This window comes from Sinohyriopsis cumingii, chromosome 6 (assembly GCF_028554795.1).
Source record: "Sinohyriopsis cumingii isolate HCF-2022 chromosome 6, ASM2855479v2, whole genome shotgun sequence".
NCBI lineage: Eukaryota > Metazoa > Mollusca > Bivalvia > Unionida > Unionidae > Sinohyriopsis > Sinohyriopsis cumingii.
Window position 1 is genome coordinate 66,187,674 of NC_142966.1, and position 21,876 is coordinate 66,209,549.

The 21,876-nt window shown below is 36.0% G+C and overlaps 1 protein-coding gene across 2 annotated transcripts in view; it reads left to right on the forward strand.

Annotated features, from left to right (window-relative positions):
• LOC149797116 (uncharacterized) overlaps window positions 1-21,876 on the forward strand; it is a 74,715-nt gene that overhangs the window by 31,339 nt on the left and 21,500 nt on the right. The window contains exon 4 of one of the 2 annotated variants that reach the window (XM_089961789.1): window positions 965-5,347. The exons of the other annotated variant lie outside the window; for it this stretch is intronic. Coding sequence (XP_089817915.1) covers window positions 965-2,394 — 1,430 coding nt within the window. The 3' untranslated portion in view covers window positions 2,395-5,347. Of the gene's footprint in view, window positions 1-964; window positions 5,348-21,876 lie in introns of those variants that run through there. 2 annotated transcript variants of the gene reach the window in all.

Below are 21,876 nucleotides of genomic sequence, written 5' to 3' on the forward strand. Positions count from 1 at the left end.
AAATTATTATTTCGCTTTATTTTTCCTACTCTCTTAACTTGGTAACCTGTAAGGGAAAAAATATCAAGAGTACCACACCATTAATATTTAGCAAATATCTTTCAGTTGATGCCACTAAAATACTTGTGTGTTAATTAGTACTTTCAAGACTGGACTATTGTAAATCAGTTCGGTCTGGTTCACCTCAATATCTACTCCAGAAACTTCAAAAAGTTCAAAACACAGCTGCTCGGATCATACTTAGAGTACCACGATCAGAGCACACCTCCCCGCTGCTCTGTACCCTACACTGGCTATCCATTCAATCCAGAATCAAACACAAAATATGTTCTCTGTGCTACGTTTCATTGACGGACTCTAGTCCAACTTACCTATCCGACCTCACCCATGTGTAAACACCAGCAATATACTTACGCTCCTCTTCTGACAATCGTATACTCATTATTCCCACTATGAAAACAAAGTCATATGGACAGCGTTCTTTTGCATACCAGGGCCCAGCAACGTGGAATGAATTGCCCAATGAACTTAGACACAAAGACACAGTGATACCATTCAAGTGTGCTCTCAAAACTCACTTATTTCGACTGCAAGAACAAACTTAAAGACCTAATACTGTTTCTTACCTTAAATATTCTCAGCATGTTTTTTATGTTTTCTAATTTCATGGTGTTTGTTTTTGTAATCATATCATTATATATGTTTTTTATCTTATAGGTGTTGTCTAATGTTGTTAAGCGCTTAGAGCTTCTAAAGATTAGGCTCTATACAAAGTCCTCATTATTATTATTATTATTATTAATACAATTTCACGAATTAAACTGATATGTTGTTGTACCGGAGAATTCCTTTAGAAGCCACTGCTGTAAGTTTTTAAGGGTTACGCTAAAAATGTCGGCAGCTATATTTTGTAAACCATTGGAATACTGTAACTTCGTCAACACGAATGTATTTTATTTTTCAGTTAAAGCTGCACCGATAGCATCATTTGTGATAATAATATTAGTAATGTTCGTCGCTGTTGTTTCTCCTGGAGTTGTAATGGAATTCACACAGGACATAAGAGGAACGAAAGACAAAGACATTTCAGATCAAGTGAAAGTTGGACTAATCATATCAGCTAGTACACTTATCTTTATTTTTGAAATAGTAAAAATTGCGCGCTACAAAGCGGATCAAACTCAACGACAGGAAAATTCACCTAATAGCCACTGTTCTAGGTTTTTATATGACGGATGGAAGGTGTTTCCACTTCTTATCATGGGTGTTGTTGCCATTGCGTCCTTCATTTATAAATCTGAAGACGCTCATGGTGCGGAACGCTTGATTCTGATTGTACATACAATATTTGCATTTTTGCAAATGTTTTTTTTCTTTATGTATCATAGTTGTTGTCATAGACTTGTTCAATATTCAAAGTCAAAAGGCGTCGTGCATCTGTACCTCCAAATAGCGCTTGCGATACCATCTAACGTGGCCATATGCATAGACATCTTTATTGAAGAATTAAAAGAGGAAACAGAAGTTAAATCGTTTTGGGAATATATGCTTCCATTCCGTTTTGAATTTTTGCTGTTTTGTATTTCCTTGTGGCTCAAATTACTTCCAAACACTAAATGTGTAGGTAACTCTGGTTACAGCGAGAATGCAAATTGTAATTGCGGCAAGTCCATGTGTCTTAAAATTTGTATGGTAATAGCAGCCATTCCTCTCCTAGGTCATTTGATACTAAACGTTTTAGGTTCAAATTTATGTGCCACGCATTCTGATAAATACAACTCTTCAAATGCTACTAACACAACATCCGACAACAGTATACAATTTGAGTATTTATTTCCACTTGCAGGCATCATTTCTTCAGGTTTTGTTGTTTGTTTTGAAATCGCGATATTGTTAAAGATTCTGTTGAAACATGAAACTGTAAGTTCTAAGTTTCAACATTCTCTAAAGCCCAATGAAGTCTTGCTGACTGCATGTGCTGTTTTCTTTAGTATGTATCAAATGGCCGTACTAATTCCAGAATTATCTTTCCTAAAAAATAAAAGTATGGATGATCCATTGTATAGGCAAGCAGGGTGGGAATTTGCAAGGTCACTATTAACTATCATTTACATTGTTATTCAGACATATTTTGTTCTGAAACTTAATAGACAAGAAAAAAAGCTGGGTAGGTCTTGTGTATTGACCGTTCTTTATTGGATAATCATTGTCATGAATATTGAAGCTTGGTTCTTGAATTGCTTAGAAAAGAATATATGCACGACACGGAAGTCCAGGGAAGCATACCACCCTTACTGGCATATTTTGCAAAACACTCTGCTTCCAGCTGGAATTTTCTTCCAGTGGCAGTCTGCAGAAATGCTCATAGAAATGGGATGTGAGTTAATCTGTTAGAAATTTAATGAGCAATTGCAAAACATGTTGCAAAGACTATTTTTGTTTAGTTTCAAATACGAATATACTGCTGATACAAAGCGTGTGGTCTTGTATGGTTGGAGCAGTACTAGAAACACGAATTTGTATTCAATTATTTTAATATTCAGCTAGTTGTAAAGAATTGTTGGAGGTTAATATATATCACCAATTGTGATAGTTAACATACACGTTTTTCTGTATGTCTATTTACTTGACTGTAGTAACTTCCTAAAATATAAATAGACGTTACTAATATTTCCTCAACGTCCAAATCAGGAAGGATACCCAAAACAAAGTCAATTGGGAAGGGACACTTGAGAGTGAAATTAGATTGTAAAACAATCCTAACACCCATGAATGGAATTGAGCCTCATGAAAGAAGAAGACACATTTTGAATAGAATAAGACTAGAAGATGTCCAGATAGACCTTCAACACGTGTATCACCTCTAAAACTGAGAACGAACGTCAAGAGGGTGAAAGAATATTTATACACTTAGTGAAACTGTTGACTGCCTGGAAACATTTGGAGCAGTAAGTTGGGATATTGTTCTAGCCTAAAATACATGTTCTTCAGGTTTCATGCTTTCAAAAATGAATTGGGTTGCTGGAATATGCATTTCTAAAACTCGTTTCTGCTCCATTTGATTAACATGAGCCACTGTTGCATGTTCTAATTTAATTTCATTTAAAAATACCCTCTCAATGTTACTCAACAGCATGATGTTTTACTATAGCTAATTATTAGACATATACTCTCTATATAATAGTTTCACTGATTTATATTTGCTAATTGAATCGTTCTGCAAACCTTAACCGACAATTTGTTAGGAAACATTGCGTTAAGGTAGTAAATAATGACTAACTCTGTCTGGTCTATGTCCATTTTGTGCTAATATTATTCGGAGCGATAGTCAACATCTTAATCAGCATGATGTCTAATAATGTAAAGTATCATTCTCGTGACAATGAAAGTCCTTAACTCTCAAAATCTTTGAGATTGTTTATATGAATAGTATAATAGCCATTTTATCGGGGCCCCGGATGGCCGAGATTTAAAAGGCACTCGCCTTCAAAGATTATTGGCATTTCAAATTTGTCCGCGTGTGTTCAAGACGCGGCTCGATCAAAGTGGGTATGTGAGAAGACTTGCTAGTATTCAATAGTTCTTCCAGGGCTTTCGGGGTTCTTCCACTACTAAATATATAGGCTGAGATGTACAGCCTATCATGTGCTGAAAAATGGCGTTATACCCACAAAACCAAAATAGCAACACTTTCATCTCTTAAACAAGACAATTATTTCATGCGCATATTCATTTTGGTATAATCTGACTTAACAGATGTAATACAGGGTCAACAACGGTTGAGATGAATTTATGTTAACTGTATCTACCTAAGTCTGAAAAGCTTAGACCGCAGATCAGCAGTCCATATTCAAGCACTCCTATACTCCTTATGACCATCGATTGATATCATGGTGACGTAAAATATGGCTTATGGTTTAGGTCAAACATTTTCTGGACGGCAGAGTTAGTATTCTGTACCATTTCATTATAATTCACACGTACACCTCCTACATCCTCCTGGCAATATCAAGTGCGTTTTAAAGTTTTACAAAGCTCCTTTTTCTGCTTGGTCATATATTCCATAACCTTAGGAAAGGAAAATAGTCATACATCAATTTATAATTAAATTGCTTTCCCTTTTATATTTTGGAATCCCTAACCTCAGATTAACATCGGGTAACAGCAAACGTTCGGTTGTTTAACAATCCCGGTTAGTTAGTTAGTTAGTTAGTTGGCATCCGTTAGTCTCGAGAGACGATGGAACTACGCCCATGAGAGATGTCCTGGTTGGTGGTTGTGCAGCATCTGCTGTGGCTAAGTAGTCCAATGCGGGAGTGGCAGTCCCTGCTGCACTTGCTGCACTTGAAGGTTGTGTCAGGTGTTGGTTGAAGCTGCTTCTTCTTCCTCTGCGATCGTCTTTCATCAGCTAGCAAGCGTTGCTTGTCCTTTCCGGCTTTCCCGGTTACTTCTCGTGATTAAAGCTTTTGTGGAGGAAGGTCATAAATCCTACATCATGAGGGGAACCGATAGCACATTTGGATTGTAGAATATGTAATATGTGTCCTTTGATCTAAAACTTTAATTTCTATTTACCTATCAAACAAGTTATAGATCACATGAAATTAAACCTATATCTGAATGGAAGACACGTTCAATTCCTTGTAATTCTCGTCACATGCACATACACTATAATTGCAATTTTACCTTTAAAACAAAAGCTGAAATGCAGACTGAACGCCAATTAGATTCGTTGTAACATACATTCATTCTAAGCTTAAAAGCCGTAAAATTGTCCTAACAATGGATATTAATGTGATGAAATTATTACTGGTGGTTGCATTTGTGCAATTTTGTTTTTAACGAAAAGACTGATAATTTATTATATAACTATGTTTGTACATGTATTTCAATTTCGGTCATATCTTATTTATAATAAATCTATACTTTAATCTACATTTTAAAGTACACATTTATTAAGACAATATACCAATATATCAGCCGTTTCACTTATTACCATATAAATCAAAAATCACTGCTTGGGACATTGCAGTTTGCAAAAATAAACAAAACTGAAAGAAAACAATGAATCGAACGCACAATCAGAATGTATTTCTAAGACCGTAAAGAAAATTAAAAATTATATCTAGAACACAACAATTAAAAAGGATTTGGAATGCAAAATGAGCGCAGTTGCACTGTAAATGAATTGCATATGTATTGCAAATGAAATGTAGGTTAGGTAACATTACTTATTTGTTTCAGTGTGCTTATATGTATAATTGGTTGAAAGATATATAGTAACAAATTATATCATAAGTTGAATATTATCTTATTTGATAATAAACAATGGAATCATTATATTCAATTTACGACTGTACATTGTGAATAATGTATTATGTATGATTACATGCCTCATTAATACACGTGTTATTAATCAGCATATCTTAATATAGGTATGTACAGGAAAAACATGTTATATTTACATTAGTTGCATAATGCATTCCACTGAATAATATTTACGACTAACTTTTAACTAATATATATATATATATATATATATATATATATATATATATATATATATATATATATATATATATATATATATATATATATATATATATATATATATATATGTATGTATGTATGTATGTGTACACACACACACAAGAAGGGTAATGCTTAACACAAACGTGCATGTGACTTTGAACATTCTTACATTCTTTCAAAAGAACTGGTTAATATTTATATTTGACAATTATATTTTATATCTTTTTGTCAGATCATAATTAAATGCATATATTTTGTCGTTATATTTTAAGAATTAATAAATATGGCGGGCATATTAAATAATTCCATTTATCGGACTCAATAAATTATATTTTGTTTTCAACCACCAGGTCCGAAAGAGGACTGTACACATGTTTTAAATTATCAGTTATTTCCTACAATCAATTCAAGGTAACATAAAGCGCAACTTTTTTCAAGATACTCTAAAAGGATTAATATGTATGACTTTTAATCATAAACATATGTGGTTTTATTGATTTGACGATAGTGTATGAATATCCTAGATGCACATACTGGGAAATGTATTTTTATATGATTGCTGATGAACATGGTATATTATTAAGATGTAATAAATATTTATTCAGAAGACTTTATTGCTGTTGGTGACTTATATCTGATAGACATTTATAAAATAACTTAATTGCATCATGTTTATATATATATATATATATATATATATATATATATATATATATATATATATATATATATATATATATATATATATATATGTGTGTGTGTGTGTGTGTGTGTGCGTGCGTGAGAGAGAGAGAGACATGAAATATAAGCTGCACTTCTGCATAAACGTGGGTTCACTCTATAAGCACACAGGGTGTGTGACCTAGTCAATTAACAGCAACAGTATCGATTCTGTTTACCACTATACCCCTGGCCCAACACAGTATGTTACATTAATTAAAAATAATGAATAATCATATGTAACTGTTTCATGTTAATTAATGTCTAATGTATGAGTAGAAATCACATATAAGGTCTCTATCACTGTGTGTAGCGGAGACCAGATTGTCTAAAGAAACAATGAAACATTTGAGAACGTACAAATCTAGAACAGCGGGATATTTAGATCATGATAAACAATGTGATGATTGCAATAGGAGATGCGTTCCATCACTAATGTCAACTCACTGCAACTACAGTACTGAAATAATCAACGATCCAAAATTATTGGTAACGTTTATTACGTATCGACTGCGAAGTCTTGGTAAATTCAACATGTGCAGCTGCGAACAGTCTCCTTCAGATTATAAAAAATGTCTTTTCAAAACACAAAGGATACTATTGATCTATATAAAATATGGAATATTATTTTCGGAATATTGCATTTAGTAAACGCTTGTATAGGGAAGAGAGAGCTGAGCTTTAGTATTCCAAGTCCATATCTCGTTTGTTCCTTACAAGAACTGTGTGACAAACTTGCAATAACTGTGACGACCCAAATCACAGTAACCTATATTAGCCAATTAGCATCCACTCAGTGTATTATAACGAAATATGACATTTAAATCAGATATTGTTCCCAACATTAATATCACAATTATCCAAGGATAAGGAAAAAATTTGCTACTGAAATATTTGTTTACAAATATCACGGAAAATATGGAGCAAAAGTAATTGAACAGCACAATAATTAAAACTCTAAATATTACAATGCTTTTAAAAGATTTCCTGTAAATGTATGATAACAAATTTTGTGGCGATTAATGAAGTAATATCGATTGGCGTTGTAATTTCAGTTACATATTTTGTTGGTGGTGGTAGTGTTTTGAGGTTTTATGCCATTTCTCAGCGTGAGTGTTACATTTGTTACGTAATATATTGCTGACACCTATAACTTCATTGAGTACAATCATTAAATATGTGACATGGAATAAAACACACAGGAATATTCGACGTACACCTCATAGCAGTTTATTGTTTAGCACCAAATTTCAAAACAAGGAACCGAAATTATATTATGCCTGACAGCTTTAGCCGCGAATCGTGTTTTCAGCAATAGTGATTACGTGTATCATTTCGTACTTTCTGTGACATTTATCAGTAAATAAACTGGAAAGGAACACACTCGTTTCGTATTCTTGTAATAAAAATAGCATTATTACCAAGCAATTCTCATAAAGTGCATAACCAATTCTGCATGAAACATCCTTTACTTCTCAGTACTTTTTTATTAAACATTTCTAGTTATTACTCAATCGTACAATATATATCCACCAACAGATACCGTTATGCGCTTTAGTTTTGAAATTGACAAATAACAAGAAATAATTAGTGAACGCAGATCAAATACATACACAATGGTTTCAGAAACAACCTCTCTTTATCAGGTACCTGCCCCCACAGACTGATCAATGTTACCTATATAGGTGAGGTCATTCATAAGGAGAGGTAAAACATAGACGCAAGAAAGGGGGATAAAACTTTGAATGTGGTTTGATGTGACATGTGACTTGATTTAGAATGGGTTACATGAATTTTCATAGTATTTGATAATTTAATAAAAATGAAAACCATGCCAAACTCAGAGAAACAAGTCCACCAAGCGATGGAATAGCACGTAGAAAATCTACCTCAGGACAGAAAGGATGTAACGAGGGCTAAGGGAATGTCAAAGGCTGTCGCAAGGCACGACCTGCGTCACGAACTGTATTCTGATGATCTTTTCAGCGGGAAGAAGATCCATCATCAGATTGTGTCTATTATCAGCGACCTAACACAATGATGACAAAAGAAAGTAGATCGTACCGAACGGACATACGGGAATACAATCTCTGCCGCACTGAGTAGCTGGAACAATACTTTGCCATAGAGGAAGTTACCTCAACGAGTTCTTCGGTTCCTCAGGTCAGGCTGAAAACATCTACAAGTGTAGCTGGGTACCTTCAGGCACAATATGTAAATCCTTGCAAAGGACGTTTCTGCGCGGAGTAACAGTACCTGAAATATAGTACGAAGACCGGTGTCATAAAACGTTAAACCTGTTAGCCAGGGAGAATACGAAGAGAAGCCGCACGACGTTGATGGCAAGGCGTTGCACGCATTTCAGCACTGTATGCACATATAGGAATCAAACAAATGTATTTGAAGTCAAGCGCTTCTCTTGCAGACCGGCCTGCCTTGTCTCTGCTACTTCACCGCTAGCCCACACAGACGTAGAACGAATGGCATCGGTTGGTCAATTTCGTGTGAGCCGCTTTACTATTCCGTATTGGTAAACCAATACTCCAGACAGCAGCCAAACATAGTAATGCCCTTGGAGTTCTCTCTTTGTGTCTCTCTCTCTCTCTCTCTCTCTCTCTCTCTCTCTCTCTCTCTCTCTCTCTCTCTCTCCCTCTCTCTCTCACTCTCTCTGGTTGCCCCTAGCAATATATTATGTGCGTACTAGTGCCCAAAGATGTGTTAGGCATGTGTAAGGATGAGCCCCTCCACAATCCACGGCGCATTGAGGTCGCATCCTTCCAATTTCTGGCGACATTAACTACGATCAGTGCACACTTGTAGGTGGATTGCAAGACATTGTAGTCGACCAGAAACAAGATCTAAATCTGGTGCACCTCGTTATGGCAAGATGATAGTTGACAATTTCACCTCGCGTACTACGCAAATTCTTAAGATAATGTATCCCCAATGGCTGACTGCTGTTTCAAGCTTTTTGTCAACAGCACAGATGGAAAGGCCCTTTATCAACTGCTCGAGTCGTAGTAAGAACCAAACAAAGACATTCTTCGGTTAGCATGGACATCATTGCCTTCCCATTTACAAAGACTACTCAAATAGTCAAGCCCCTCCACCACTATCAGCCTCAGCATGACATCAATTTTTGTCGCATACCATAGGCAGCGCTGTCACGGCTGATTCATCTAGCGATTATCCACTTACCACAATTGAGAACCCTGTAGTGTTTGTCTCCTTTGTCAAAGAGGTCTCAGTCCATGATGACCTAGGCCACAAGATGGACAACGTCATCATGTATGACGACGTGAAACCTAAACTGAATCTTACATGACACTATAGCCGTGGGTGGCACAACAACGCCGACGTTCTGTTCTTGGATCTGCGCTATGCATATATACCTGATATGACCCGCAATTCCGTTAATATGATCTTTTTTTCAGCGCCAAAGACGTCAACTGCATGAGGAAAGTGCACTTTACATGTTGTGCCACCAACATAGACTGGTGAGAGTTTAGTCGTTACTTTGACGAAGCAATGTTATCATCCTCCAGCATTACCACTATAGACCTTACCTGATCAGACCCTGACAAGTCTGGTAATGTGTGAACTGGTTCGTTTAGCCGTCGTAGGGCAGAAAAAACACCTAATATGTGCAGAACAGGACAGTTTCTAGCAGAGCGAAAAACTACTAGGTGCTAGCAACTACAAAACTATTAGGTGCTACATCTAGAGGGTAAACAAGTGATTACTACAATGACAATGATTAAAATGTATATTGTAAACAGGAAAATATAGTCTGAAGCAATGACAGACACGACGAAGATAAACATGCGTAAAACAGGCAGTCCAATAAAGAATGAGTAGCTGGCACATATAGGAGATTCGCTATCACGAGTCTAATGCTCCAATCGTCCCGACTGTCATCAGCTGGTGCGTATAGCTGTTTTAACAGTGCAGGTCCGCAAAGCGCCGCACCAGGAGAGATTCATGGTGTCCAGAGCAGGTGTAGAAAGCAACGAGAGGACGCACAAATGTGTTAGAGGAGAGGACTGTGCTGGTGGAAGAGAAAATGGACAAAAATGTAATGGACGAAACGCATGATACGAGTCCAGCCCGGAGACTATTCTTATATAATATGGTAGTAGGCTGGGTTATATCTTTCAGGTCATAGTCAGCTGCAAACGCTGAAACCAATACACTAACCAAAGTCGTTGCCCCGGCCACTAGTACCGTAGCCGCGCGTGCAAGATAGCCGTCGTTAGACAGGCAAAGGAAGCTCATCCTGCACTCCTGTGGAAGCGTCACGTAAAATTATTAGACAGTTGGCACTAGCCGAGGACAAGACATTTCCGACCGAAATACGTGCGCCAGCATGGAATACACTGACTTCTTCAGTTGTGAACATGCATTTTATTGCCCGAGTACAAAACGGCACAATTAACGACTATAGACTACACGGCTGAAGGAATATCATGGTCGCCGCCTCCCCTAGAGGTTTAAAACTTGTTTGAAAGACGCATCATTACATATTTAAACTATACCACGCATGAAACGACTAGCGACTCTCTATAAAAGGATTGCTCGAAAAGAATTCCTGCTGCAATGAAGGACCGCTGTTTGAGATTTGATGTTACTTCTCAGAGTCAACCATGCACAAAATATTTAAGTTCGTGTCGTCACACTGGGAGTAAAGATTGGCTAATGCTAGATGTTATGTTTATTTCTGGCACTGATTAGAGTGTTGCAAAATTACACAAATGGGAAATAAAATACGAAATCAGCCATACACTAAAACTGTAATTGTTTTAAATCCATCTACATCATACAGAGCACATTTATCGTAGTATTACTAATGTGTTGATGACTTCTCACGGCGAATAATCTTCCTTAATTGGATACACTCTAATGATAAATACTTACACTGTGCTACTTATGACTAACTTTTAATCCATAATGAAATGCAGATTGATACTTAAATTGCATCAACAGACACGTTACTTTCAATGACACATTCATTTGCAGCATAAGGGAAAAGCAAACATCCTCAGGATGAAATAAAGTCAAATAATGTACAAAGCCAAAATGAAACTTTAATAAATGAAAACAAAACATATTCTTGTGAAAAACAACAAAAACGCATTTTGGCTCAAGTTTAAGGTTCATATCAGGAACAAACCTTATAAAATACTGTAAATAATAGTAATTATATACTAGTAAATATGACTGACTGTATGCAGAATATGGAGGCATATTTAAAACTAATACTTACAGGATGTTAAATGTGCTCCAGGAGCATACTGGGAAACTGTGGAGTCATAAATGTTAAAATCCGGATGTTTGCTTTGCTATCATTTACTTATATATGAAGCTAATGTGATTAGAATTTTTCAGCCAAATATTGTTTTAGTCTGTATCATCCATTTTATTTCTTAGATCACCAATACAGCCACTATTATCCAAATAGTTTTAATTATGAGCAGTAAATCTGCCTTGCCGATATCAGGTGTTTCCTTTAACAAATACTGTCTTTTATGGGCGGTAGATCGTTCTTCACGTTTCCATATAATTTCACTGGCTTAATACTATCAATAGGTTTTAGACTGATATCAGATAATGTATAAACTTAATACTGTCAATAACAGGCCGTAGATACTTTTTTGTCAGTACCATATATGGATTAGTCTGGTTGAGCCATACATTTCTTGGATTCGGTTTGAAGAAATGGAACCATGCAGACATACAATTCCTATAATAACGATTGCAAATAAACCAAGAGCAAAGTGGCTTCTCCGGCGATGCCGCCAATAGCATCTATGACCACATATGACAGTGTATTTAACAATCAGCGCGGTTCTCTTGACGACTTCATCTAGCAATTGTTGTTCAGTTGGGCTTATTTTCTCGCACGGGTAACATTGAGGACCCATTATAGTTTTTCAAAAAAAATATAATTGCTTATATAATTATTTCATATGCCGACCTTGACCAGGTGCAACACGCACACGCTCTGCTAACCAAATATTATTTTTCCTTGAAAAAAGAAATCTCATAAAAATATAGAAGCTATCTACTTGAGGAATATTTACTTTTCCAGTGATTGTGATTTCTTGGGGCATAGCATCACGTTCACGTAAATTCGTGAAGAGGAAAATATTTAATAATAACTTGAAACCACCGGTCTCGTCCTTGCTCAAGAACTGTTAACCAAACAAGTGCATCCTTGTTGAACATCAGTAGAAGTATTTTTATCTTAGCTGATTTATATTTTGTGTAACATATCTGTTGTAAACTTTAACTGTGGTGTGTTCAGCGACGAATTACACTCCCTCGTTGGAGAAACAATCCGTGAGTATTTGTATGCCTTATTGTGCAGTTAACGACTGAACGCTTTCACGTGTTAATGCAATAATTACAATCTGCCATTGAGTTGGTATTGGCTTATCAGGGTGTTCCCAACGGTTGATTTCTACTTGGCCCTTAACAATATTGTGTTTGCGTTTATATCTGGGTCTTTAGTGTCACAGGTGTGAAATATATATTAATAAACAAGTATAACTAAATTGCTATTGATGAGCTAAACCAACACATCGGCAACCTCATCACAAGTCATTAGTATTCCCGAATTCACAGATCACTGACAGATTGACCGCGACAGAGCGCCGCCGCAGTCTCATACCAACTTCGTGAATGACAATATTCGATGTTCTCAATTTTCTAGTTCGATCCTCAAAAATCCCACTAAAGTCACGGTCAACATAAAAACAAACTGGTTGCTAAACTTAGCCAAAACCCCTCTGGTATTTAGGCCTGGTCAGATCCAAATCAGCGCTGCATTATTGGTTAATCTCATGCTACAGCTGTTCGATTGATAGGATTATTCTTACAATCGGACCAGCTTCATCCTACGTAACATCATTATGGTTGGTTGCTTCCTCAACTGCAAATATTTGTTCAAAACCCACTGTGAGCCTTCCCGTTCGGCCTGTCGTTAAGTAAATATATCTTTGACGTATTCGACATTGTTACAACTGCGAAGAAGCTTTAGTCAAGTTGGAGCGGCTTTGTATACCCAACTATGATGATATCGGCCGTGCTTCTTTTATTATCATATACATTTGATTAAACTTGCGCGATACTTGCGCAGCCGATCGGTGAAATCAATCGTGAGTAAACTATATGAGTCCTTGGTGACCACCACAATCATATTCATACATTTTTCATACGAATCGTCGGCAACACACTGAGCCCATTGAATGTTTGCGACACCATGATCATCAATGCCACACAATATCATCAACATACTATAATTATCACGAATTACTTTAGTTTCTTTTCCTTGATTAAGCCTGACCCAATGATTGTTGCGTGAACTGAATTTGGAAATAAGGAGTATCTAGATATATCGTAAAAACGCTTGTGTTGTTTGGGCCGTGCCCGTGTTTTCTTGATGACATGTTAAAAGTCTATATAATTGTTGCATAATGCCATCATATCTTTATTTTATTAAGACGTCGCATGAAAACACTTACCGCAAATCAAGATAGTGTTCAAACTCGTAACCGCAATGGTGCAAAAATGTTCACTTTGTAAGGACGGCCAGGTAAATCAATCAACGCAAAACGTGCCTTACTTGCAGTTTTAGAAAGGAACTTGGCGAAGGTGATATCGTTAGTGGGTGCTCTAAATTACCGGGGACAACTTGGAGCAAATACCCTGGGGAAATTACATCCTTGACATAACTACCATGAGCCTGCTACTCGTCTTGTTATGCGACACTTTTCTAACACCCAATCAAAACCTGATGAAGCTTCATGTTATCGCCACGGTCATGCGTACCAATCATCCGACGTCAGCTTGCTGATATAGTTTGGTGAAAACTTAACTGTGTATTATTATTATTTATATTTGACGATGTTTTAACTGTTCAGTCACATACACAAAAAGAAGAGTGAAGGCTAACCGGAAGCTTTCGTCCACACACTAAGGACTTTATCGGCAGACCGATTTAATATCTATGTTGGGCGATGTTAACAGATGTACGGCAAGTTGTAACGGAACCCGTTCCTGTTCAGTGACGTTCACACTAGGCTTATTATTTTTACTGAGTTCCAAGTTACAGCATGGCCTTGGCAAATACGTCTGATGCGCCGTGATACTTCAGACGAACTTAAAGTTAGTCTTCCATGGTCATTAAATATCGCTTGCAATGTCCTTTCCGCTTCCCCAATATAGTCATGATGGCACTGACGTTCACACTGTCTGCATTGGAGATTTTGTCAGTGTCTTTTCAATATGTCAAGAGCAGTCTGACAGTCTTCAGTCAATATTTAACCTTGCTCGTCAACTTTGTGTACAGGTCGTGCTATATAAGTGAATCCATAAACAAACGTTCCGCAGTGTGAATATATTCCTAAGAGGTGTAGATTTTCAGCACGTTTTCACGGCATCCATTTCATCATAATCAATCGCAATGCCATTGTAAACAATAATGTATCCAAGGAAGACGACACACAGTTTATTGTCTTCATCATAATGTTTGCAGTTTTCGCATTTATTTGTCCATCCACCATCATCAAACCTCTTAGAGAAAGGACTAGTTAGATGAGACCATTTACATTAATTTTTCAAATGTTTCAGTTTAGGATCTGTTTTCATTCGCCATGTTAACGTGTCTGTAACATCTTTGAAGCTAATGAGTGAAGAACCACTTTATGCGTGAGTGTGAAATAAATTTTGGGGAGAAGGTGGTATCGTTTATTTTAACATCATTCAGTGTTATATAGTCAATGCAAAATCTTAAAGATTTGTCTTTAATAAGCCCCTTTGCTGCCAAAACTCCAATTTCTCTGCGTCTTCCCCACAAGCTAATAAAACAATACAGGGTTGCTACCAAATATGTATGTATCACATGTGTTATGTATATTGATTTAATTATACCTGATTTAATATTTATTTATTTCAATTTATTTGTTTGTCAGTCTAACAAAAAATTATTTTTAATTACATGATATTGTAATGTAACTTTATTCACTAGAGATGAAACTTTTTTTAAAATTAGTTTGACCTTGACCGTTCGTTTTATAAACGCCAGGTGTTGATCTAAATCCTGACCATTTTTCAAATTTTGTAACAAGCACGTAAACAAGTTCTTTTTGTATTTTTACATCATTGGTTTTTGTCGAGGTCATGATGGGATGTTCGTGTTTAAGATGTAAACAAGGGTTATTTTTATTTCTTAGAGTAAAATGATTGGTTTTCGTCAGGGCCACGCTGGGTATAAGTGATCTTTAACAAGTACATAATTTCTATAAGCTTCTAGAACATGATCACGTGACCACTTGTTTCCGTTTTAGGAGAAGATATAACCTCTGTTTTGGAGAATTATTCTCAGTTGCAGCTGGGCGTTCTATTTCACTGGAAGTTGAGTGTTGTTCTGTTTGGAGTATTTCAAATTACTTGGATTCAAAAGGATTAATTATGTTATTTCTCTGGAAAATACGTGTGCTCATGTGAAATTGTTTAACAAGGACAATTTTTCATTAAAATGTATTCAAATAACCGAAACAGGAGTGATAATTCTTGTTTCTACAAAGAACTGTAGACTTCAACACTAACAATTGCAGCTTAAATTATCGTCTTCCATCTTGATTTCTTCGTCGGTATTCGAGCCTGAAATTTCGTTATTAGGACTTCAGAAATTTTAATCTTGGATTATTCTTGGATTATTTTGGATGTCATTCTATAAAACCGTAAGTTCATATTTTATTAATGTGTCAGAATTTTTCCAGGGAAATAAATTATTGTATTTTTTTAAAGCTTGTTGTTTTCACTCTTTCCTGTGTTACTGTTTATTTGAGCCTACACATGTGAGATCTGTTTTAATAGGATGATCAGCCCGACCCGGTAATCCATATCATTATTTGAGTGTGATAAAGGTTCCTAATTCTGCCTTAGTAGATATTTAAGACATCCATACTCAATCTCATGCAGTTCTTCACTTGACTTCCGGAACAATGATCTATTGTTTTTATTTGGCAAGGTTCAGCAACTTTTACCTAATTAACAGTAGACTCCTGCCCAATATGCATCTTGCCATATTAACTGTACCCACAGCAGAATCAGTTATATTCAGAAACCACAAAGGTACAATAACAAAAGTAGGATTGACGACAGTTTTAGAAAATAATATGTCATGTCTTTAGATAAATTTAGGTGTTGGTTCCACCAATTGAGTTGTTTCTTCACACACTGGGCCATTACGGTTTCAAGAGACAATAATGTTGCTTTGAGGAGGAATATTAACATCACCAGAGACTGGCACGGTTGCATATTATGCAGTATTATACTTATGGGGAAAGATGAAGACAGCATTTTCCTCAGATAGGTTTCCTGTTCCCAGCTGCAGTCACCATAATTTAATGACACTGATCCGATCTAGTTTTCCCACTGAACATTATTTCTCTTCAAAACTATTACTAATTAGATTAACACTAGCCACAGTATCTACCAACAAGATGCTCCATAATGTTCTATTTTACTGCACAGCCTATGATTACTGTTGTTTATAATGCTAATTATAATGTATGTGGATCTTTATTTTTCTGGCATTTAAATACAACACCAACTAGATCTCGTAAGTCTCTCTGTTGATTGATTATTTCTGTCCGTATTTGGTTGAGTCTATGTAGTTCCCATACCTGTTTCTATACTACCTTGGATTATTAGTTTGCTCGTACTTCTTACTTCAACTCTCTATTCCAGGATTTAGTTTGTCTGTGGTAAAATCTATTCTGCCCGGGAATCTACTTTTGTGCTCGATTTTATTGTTTGCAGCTTCGTACCCCGTAACAAATTCATAGTCTAAACAGAAACACACACACACACACACACACACATATATATATATATATATATATATATATATATATATATATATATATATATATATATATATATATATATATATATATATATATATATATATATATATATATATATAATTGGCTATTTCTGTTTAGGCTTGCGTTTCCTAGCAGGCTTATCAAAGACACTAATAAAGAACACAAGTGAAAGAAACATACGTTAGTCCCGTTATGGGCATGTTCACTCAGTAATAGTAGCACAATGTATCTTAAACAGGTTAAAAATGTCCAAATACGTCGCACATTAAATCAGATAACAAAGACGTGCATACATTATAACAGCGCATTAAAGTACATAGTTCGAGCCAGTAATTACATTTTCTATATTGAAGTTCACACCTTATCAGACATTATATATTGTACACCATCAGCTTTCCACCTTTTCCGCCCAGTTGAACGTTATTAGTTGAAATGTATTTTTTATCGATATGAAAATGTTTGCAACTGGCAAGCGTTTAGCACCCCACCTTATTTTAATCTACAGCATTGTGAGTAGTGAATAGGGAATCCCTATTCACTACTATTGTGCAACCGGGAAGTCTAATATTGTATTGGTTCGCTCTTTATCGAATGTAATACCTGGATTGTTAGTCATTCTTCGTTCCTGATTAGGACATAACATTCTACTCGCTGGGTTCTACAAAATGGATTACGTGGGGTAGGAATTATGTAAATAAGTATTTTGCGAGTGCTTCCCACGTTCTGCAGTAGTTTCATGAATTTGGGTATTATTTAGATGGCTACCGTATAAGTGTAGCCTTGGTATATGTCTTACCTTCTTGATTTCATTTTGAGGCTCTGCAACTGGACCCGTGACCTGGTATGGTCCCTACTCAAGTACAAAAAAAAAAAACAAAAAAAAACAGACACATTTCACCCCCATCTTAAAATTGATGCAGATTTCAGACACTTATTTAACTGAAAGAAACATCTAAACCGGTTTCTTCACTGCTGAACACCAATACCCATCCTCAGTCTTAGCAAACAAAACAAATCAGTACAGAAGCAATAAACCTAATAAGATTCGTCTGGTATAGTTTAAAATTTCCTACCCATGTAGAAACTTTTTTCACACGTTCTGCGATATGTTGACGTAGCATGGTATTATTTAAATGCATCAGGATTGCTCCATCCACTGAGGATTCATTTTACTAGCCTCGAATATATACTGACTTTTTACCCCTGGACGTTTCAGCTTGAATTCGTCCCCACTAATGTACATATACATTTCATTGGCAAAGATATACCGCCGGTTGCCAGCGTAAACACTGATGCTGATTTTGGATATTTATGTGGCTATAGTAAAAATCCAACCCGATAGCTCCACTGTCCAACACCCACACAAATCTACAAGTTTAACAAAAGGGAAGCAGCATACTCCTGCCACCGCTGCACGGGTCTCCACGTGAGCCTAACCTTCTTAGCTGACTCTTGCATTACATACAACAAAGTCAGTATTTCTAGCATTTATGTTATCTATACATATTTGAGATGTTAGTGTAATAAATTTAGAAATTTCTCGTGATAATAATTAGTATGATTCATACATCGCTTATACCGGAGACAACTTTCACTTTAAAAAATGTTAACAACAGACAGGAGTTCACTAAGTACATTTTACTTTTAATGACTCCTTTATTTCGACCAGCAAGAGGACCGGGTTTATTAAATGTATTTGTCTTTACATGTGAAAGAAATTCCTATAGCCTCAAGAGCTCACCAAAATAGGTTCTTTTTTAAAAACCCAAATCTGTACAAATATACGTGCAAACAGTATCGATTTTTGTTCAGCTTATTTGTGGTATGGAGCATTAAGCTCCGTTTTTAAATCTAACAATCCCTATGGACAAATAGAGACTGAGGAACGCATTTTATCGATGAACACCCGTTGCGCTGACACCATTGATTATATTGGATACAATCGAGTGTATGTCCTTGCTTGACTATTTATATGCTTTCTGTTACCGTAACAATGTCATTGAATGAAGTATTTATCTAAATTAAAGTGGAGTGGCGTTACCTCATGTACCAAAGAATAGAACTTGCAATCTAATATCGCGCGTTCCATATCTACGCAGGTCAGCTTGTGTTAGATGCCTCTGTGTGTCTTTTGGAAGACATTTTCGAGACTTGATATAGCTAATAATTTGTTTAAAAAGTTGCACAAAACTAACAGAAACAAAACTTAATATGTTTGATACATTATCACATGATTCAGCTCATGAAAATGAATGGCTGACCATATCTTACTATGTAAGTAAAACAGCATTGGGATCTTGGCGATATTGCATGAGAGAGTTACTCAAATGTACATGAATAATAAACTGATACTGCAACCTAAATAACCGCCATAACATGCGCATTGGAAAGGCAACGATGTTTTTCTTGCATTAATATTTTCAAGTTACAGATTGTGTAACATTGTAAAGGCAATACACCAACCAGAGCTGTTCACGCACTGAAATAGTATAAAGTATAGATGTTCAATACAAAAGACATCCTCGATCGTTACTTATAGTTTAATTCACATAACGTTTTGAACCATCTGCGAGACGAATCGATTGGAGAATTCGAATTGGTTGCCTTAGTGAAGTTATATAACTATACTGAAGAGCCAGTGCGCCTAATGGCAATACACTTCTTCTTACTCTACTTCCCCTATATACCTCCAGACACTTTACCACCATCCCATCCTCGAGTATTCTCCAAAACGATTCCCTTCCCTCAAAATTTAATAATAATAATAATAATAATAATAATAATACAAAACTTGTAATCATGAATACTGGACATAACCGAGATGCAAATCAACACATTGTTAGTTATAGTACATTCTTGATTTGATTAATCCAGAGCAGAACGAGCAAGAGCTTTGTGCGATAATATACTGTTTTTGTTAGGATGAAATAGAGACCGAGGAGTGAAATGGTTAAGGTGCAGTTACAAGACAGTTACTGAATGATTCGAGAGCTCCCCGTCATTGGGAGAGGCAAACGACACCCACTAAGCAAACGCTAAACACAAAAGTGAAGAGTCTTTGGATAAAGTGCAGAAGCAATGCATTCCAAAATCAACACCACCTTAGATGAGATACCACAATATGTGCTGAATATAATATTTTTTCCCGGTTAAGTATTTGTGTGGAAGAATTTATAATGGAAATATAATGGAAATGTTCTGACAATGTTGTAGCTGGACACTGAACATGAGATATAATAATAATAATAACAATAGGAGCGGCGGATATAGGATTATCGTTTTGAGGGCGAGGTGTCGTACACATGTAGGCATCTGGTCTGTGTGACGCAGCTCCTTGAGTGGACACTGAAACTCTTACACTTTAAGCGTTTGTAGCGGATACTTTTAGGCAAGTATTATGTGAAGAAAACCTTCTCAAGTAAACGTTACGGTTGATTCGGGCACATGTCTTGGGTTTCAAAACAGGAGAGATTGAAAAGGAAAACAATTGTATTATAGACTAACATTAGATTGAAAAAGTACTGTTATAATAGAATCGAAACTCATTGTGTCTAGTAGAAGAACTGCTATGTATCTCAGAAAAAAGCATACCGAACCTTAACATTTCTGTACATATATAACACAAATATCTTACACTCTCTTACGTATTTTTTCCCCATGAATCACCACTGTTTTTTATTTTTATTATTTTGTTGTAGAAATTTAGATTGGAAAAATGGAATAAATGGAACTTAATACTTTTGACCTTCAGGACTCCATATTGTGTATATATGGAGAACAGCGAAAATGCACTATCATACAATTTTAGAAGATTGCTAAATTGACATTATTTATATCAGTTTGCCAGTTGGAAAAGGATGATTTACTTCATATTTGCATGACGTGCCCTGAATTAAACTCTTTTACGAATTATGTTGTACACACAGTATAGTGTCTTTTAAAAACTGTTAGTGTTCTTTATATCATAACTTATTAAAAAAATGTTCCAGAATGGATTTTACAGAGACTCATTTTATGTGAATGCTATTTTTAAAACTACGTTCTCAGCATTGCAGGATTCACTATAGAGAAAATAAAATGAAATGGCACCTAAATACACCATACGTATGAGAATTTTTAAAACTCGAAAAGTCAGTCTTCGTGTGACATACATACATACATACATACATACATACATGTATGTATGCAAACAGACAGACGGACAGACAGACAATTATTTGTTTGTTTAAATTTATTTACTCATAATTACATTAAAGGTTCCATATGAAGAAGGTTTCCATTTACACAGGGTTATCTCCATGCGCATATAAACCCAGTTTACCCGGCTGGCTCTAATATTATAATTGGAATGCAATCACCAGCACCACGTATGAACAGCATCGGAATGCGAACCCACTCTGAGAAAAAGGAGCGGTTAAAGGTTCCATCTGAAGGAGGTTTCTATGTACAGAAATCTGCTGGCGCACGTCAACAGAGATATCTCCAAGGGTATAAAAACCAGGCTTATCCGGGTGTCTCTAATGGCAGAAATGGAATGCAATCACCAGCACCATGTATAAACAACATAGGTGTCCGACTCAACGCTGTGAAAAAGGAAAGGAAATGCAATAGAACATTAATTATTTTTGTTTCTGTTTGTGCCGCACTTCTATCAGGCGGAGTCGTCACATCAATAGTCTGTTCTGTCCCCAAAGGTACATTAAGTAATCTATCACTAAATCGTTTTTAC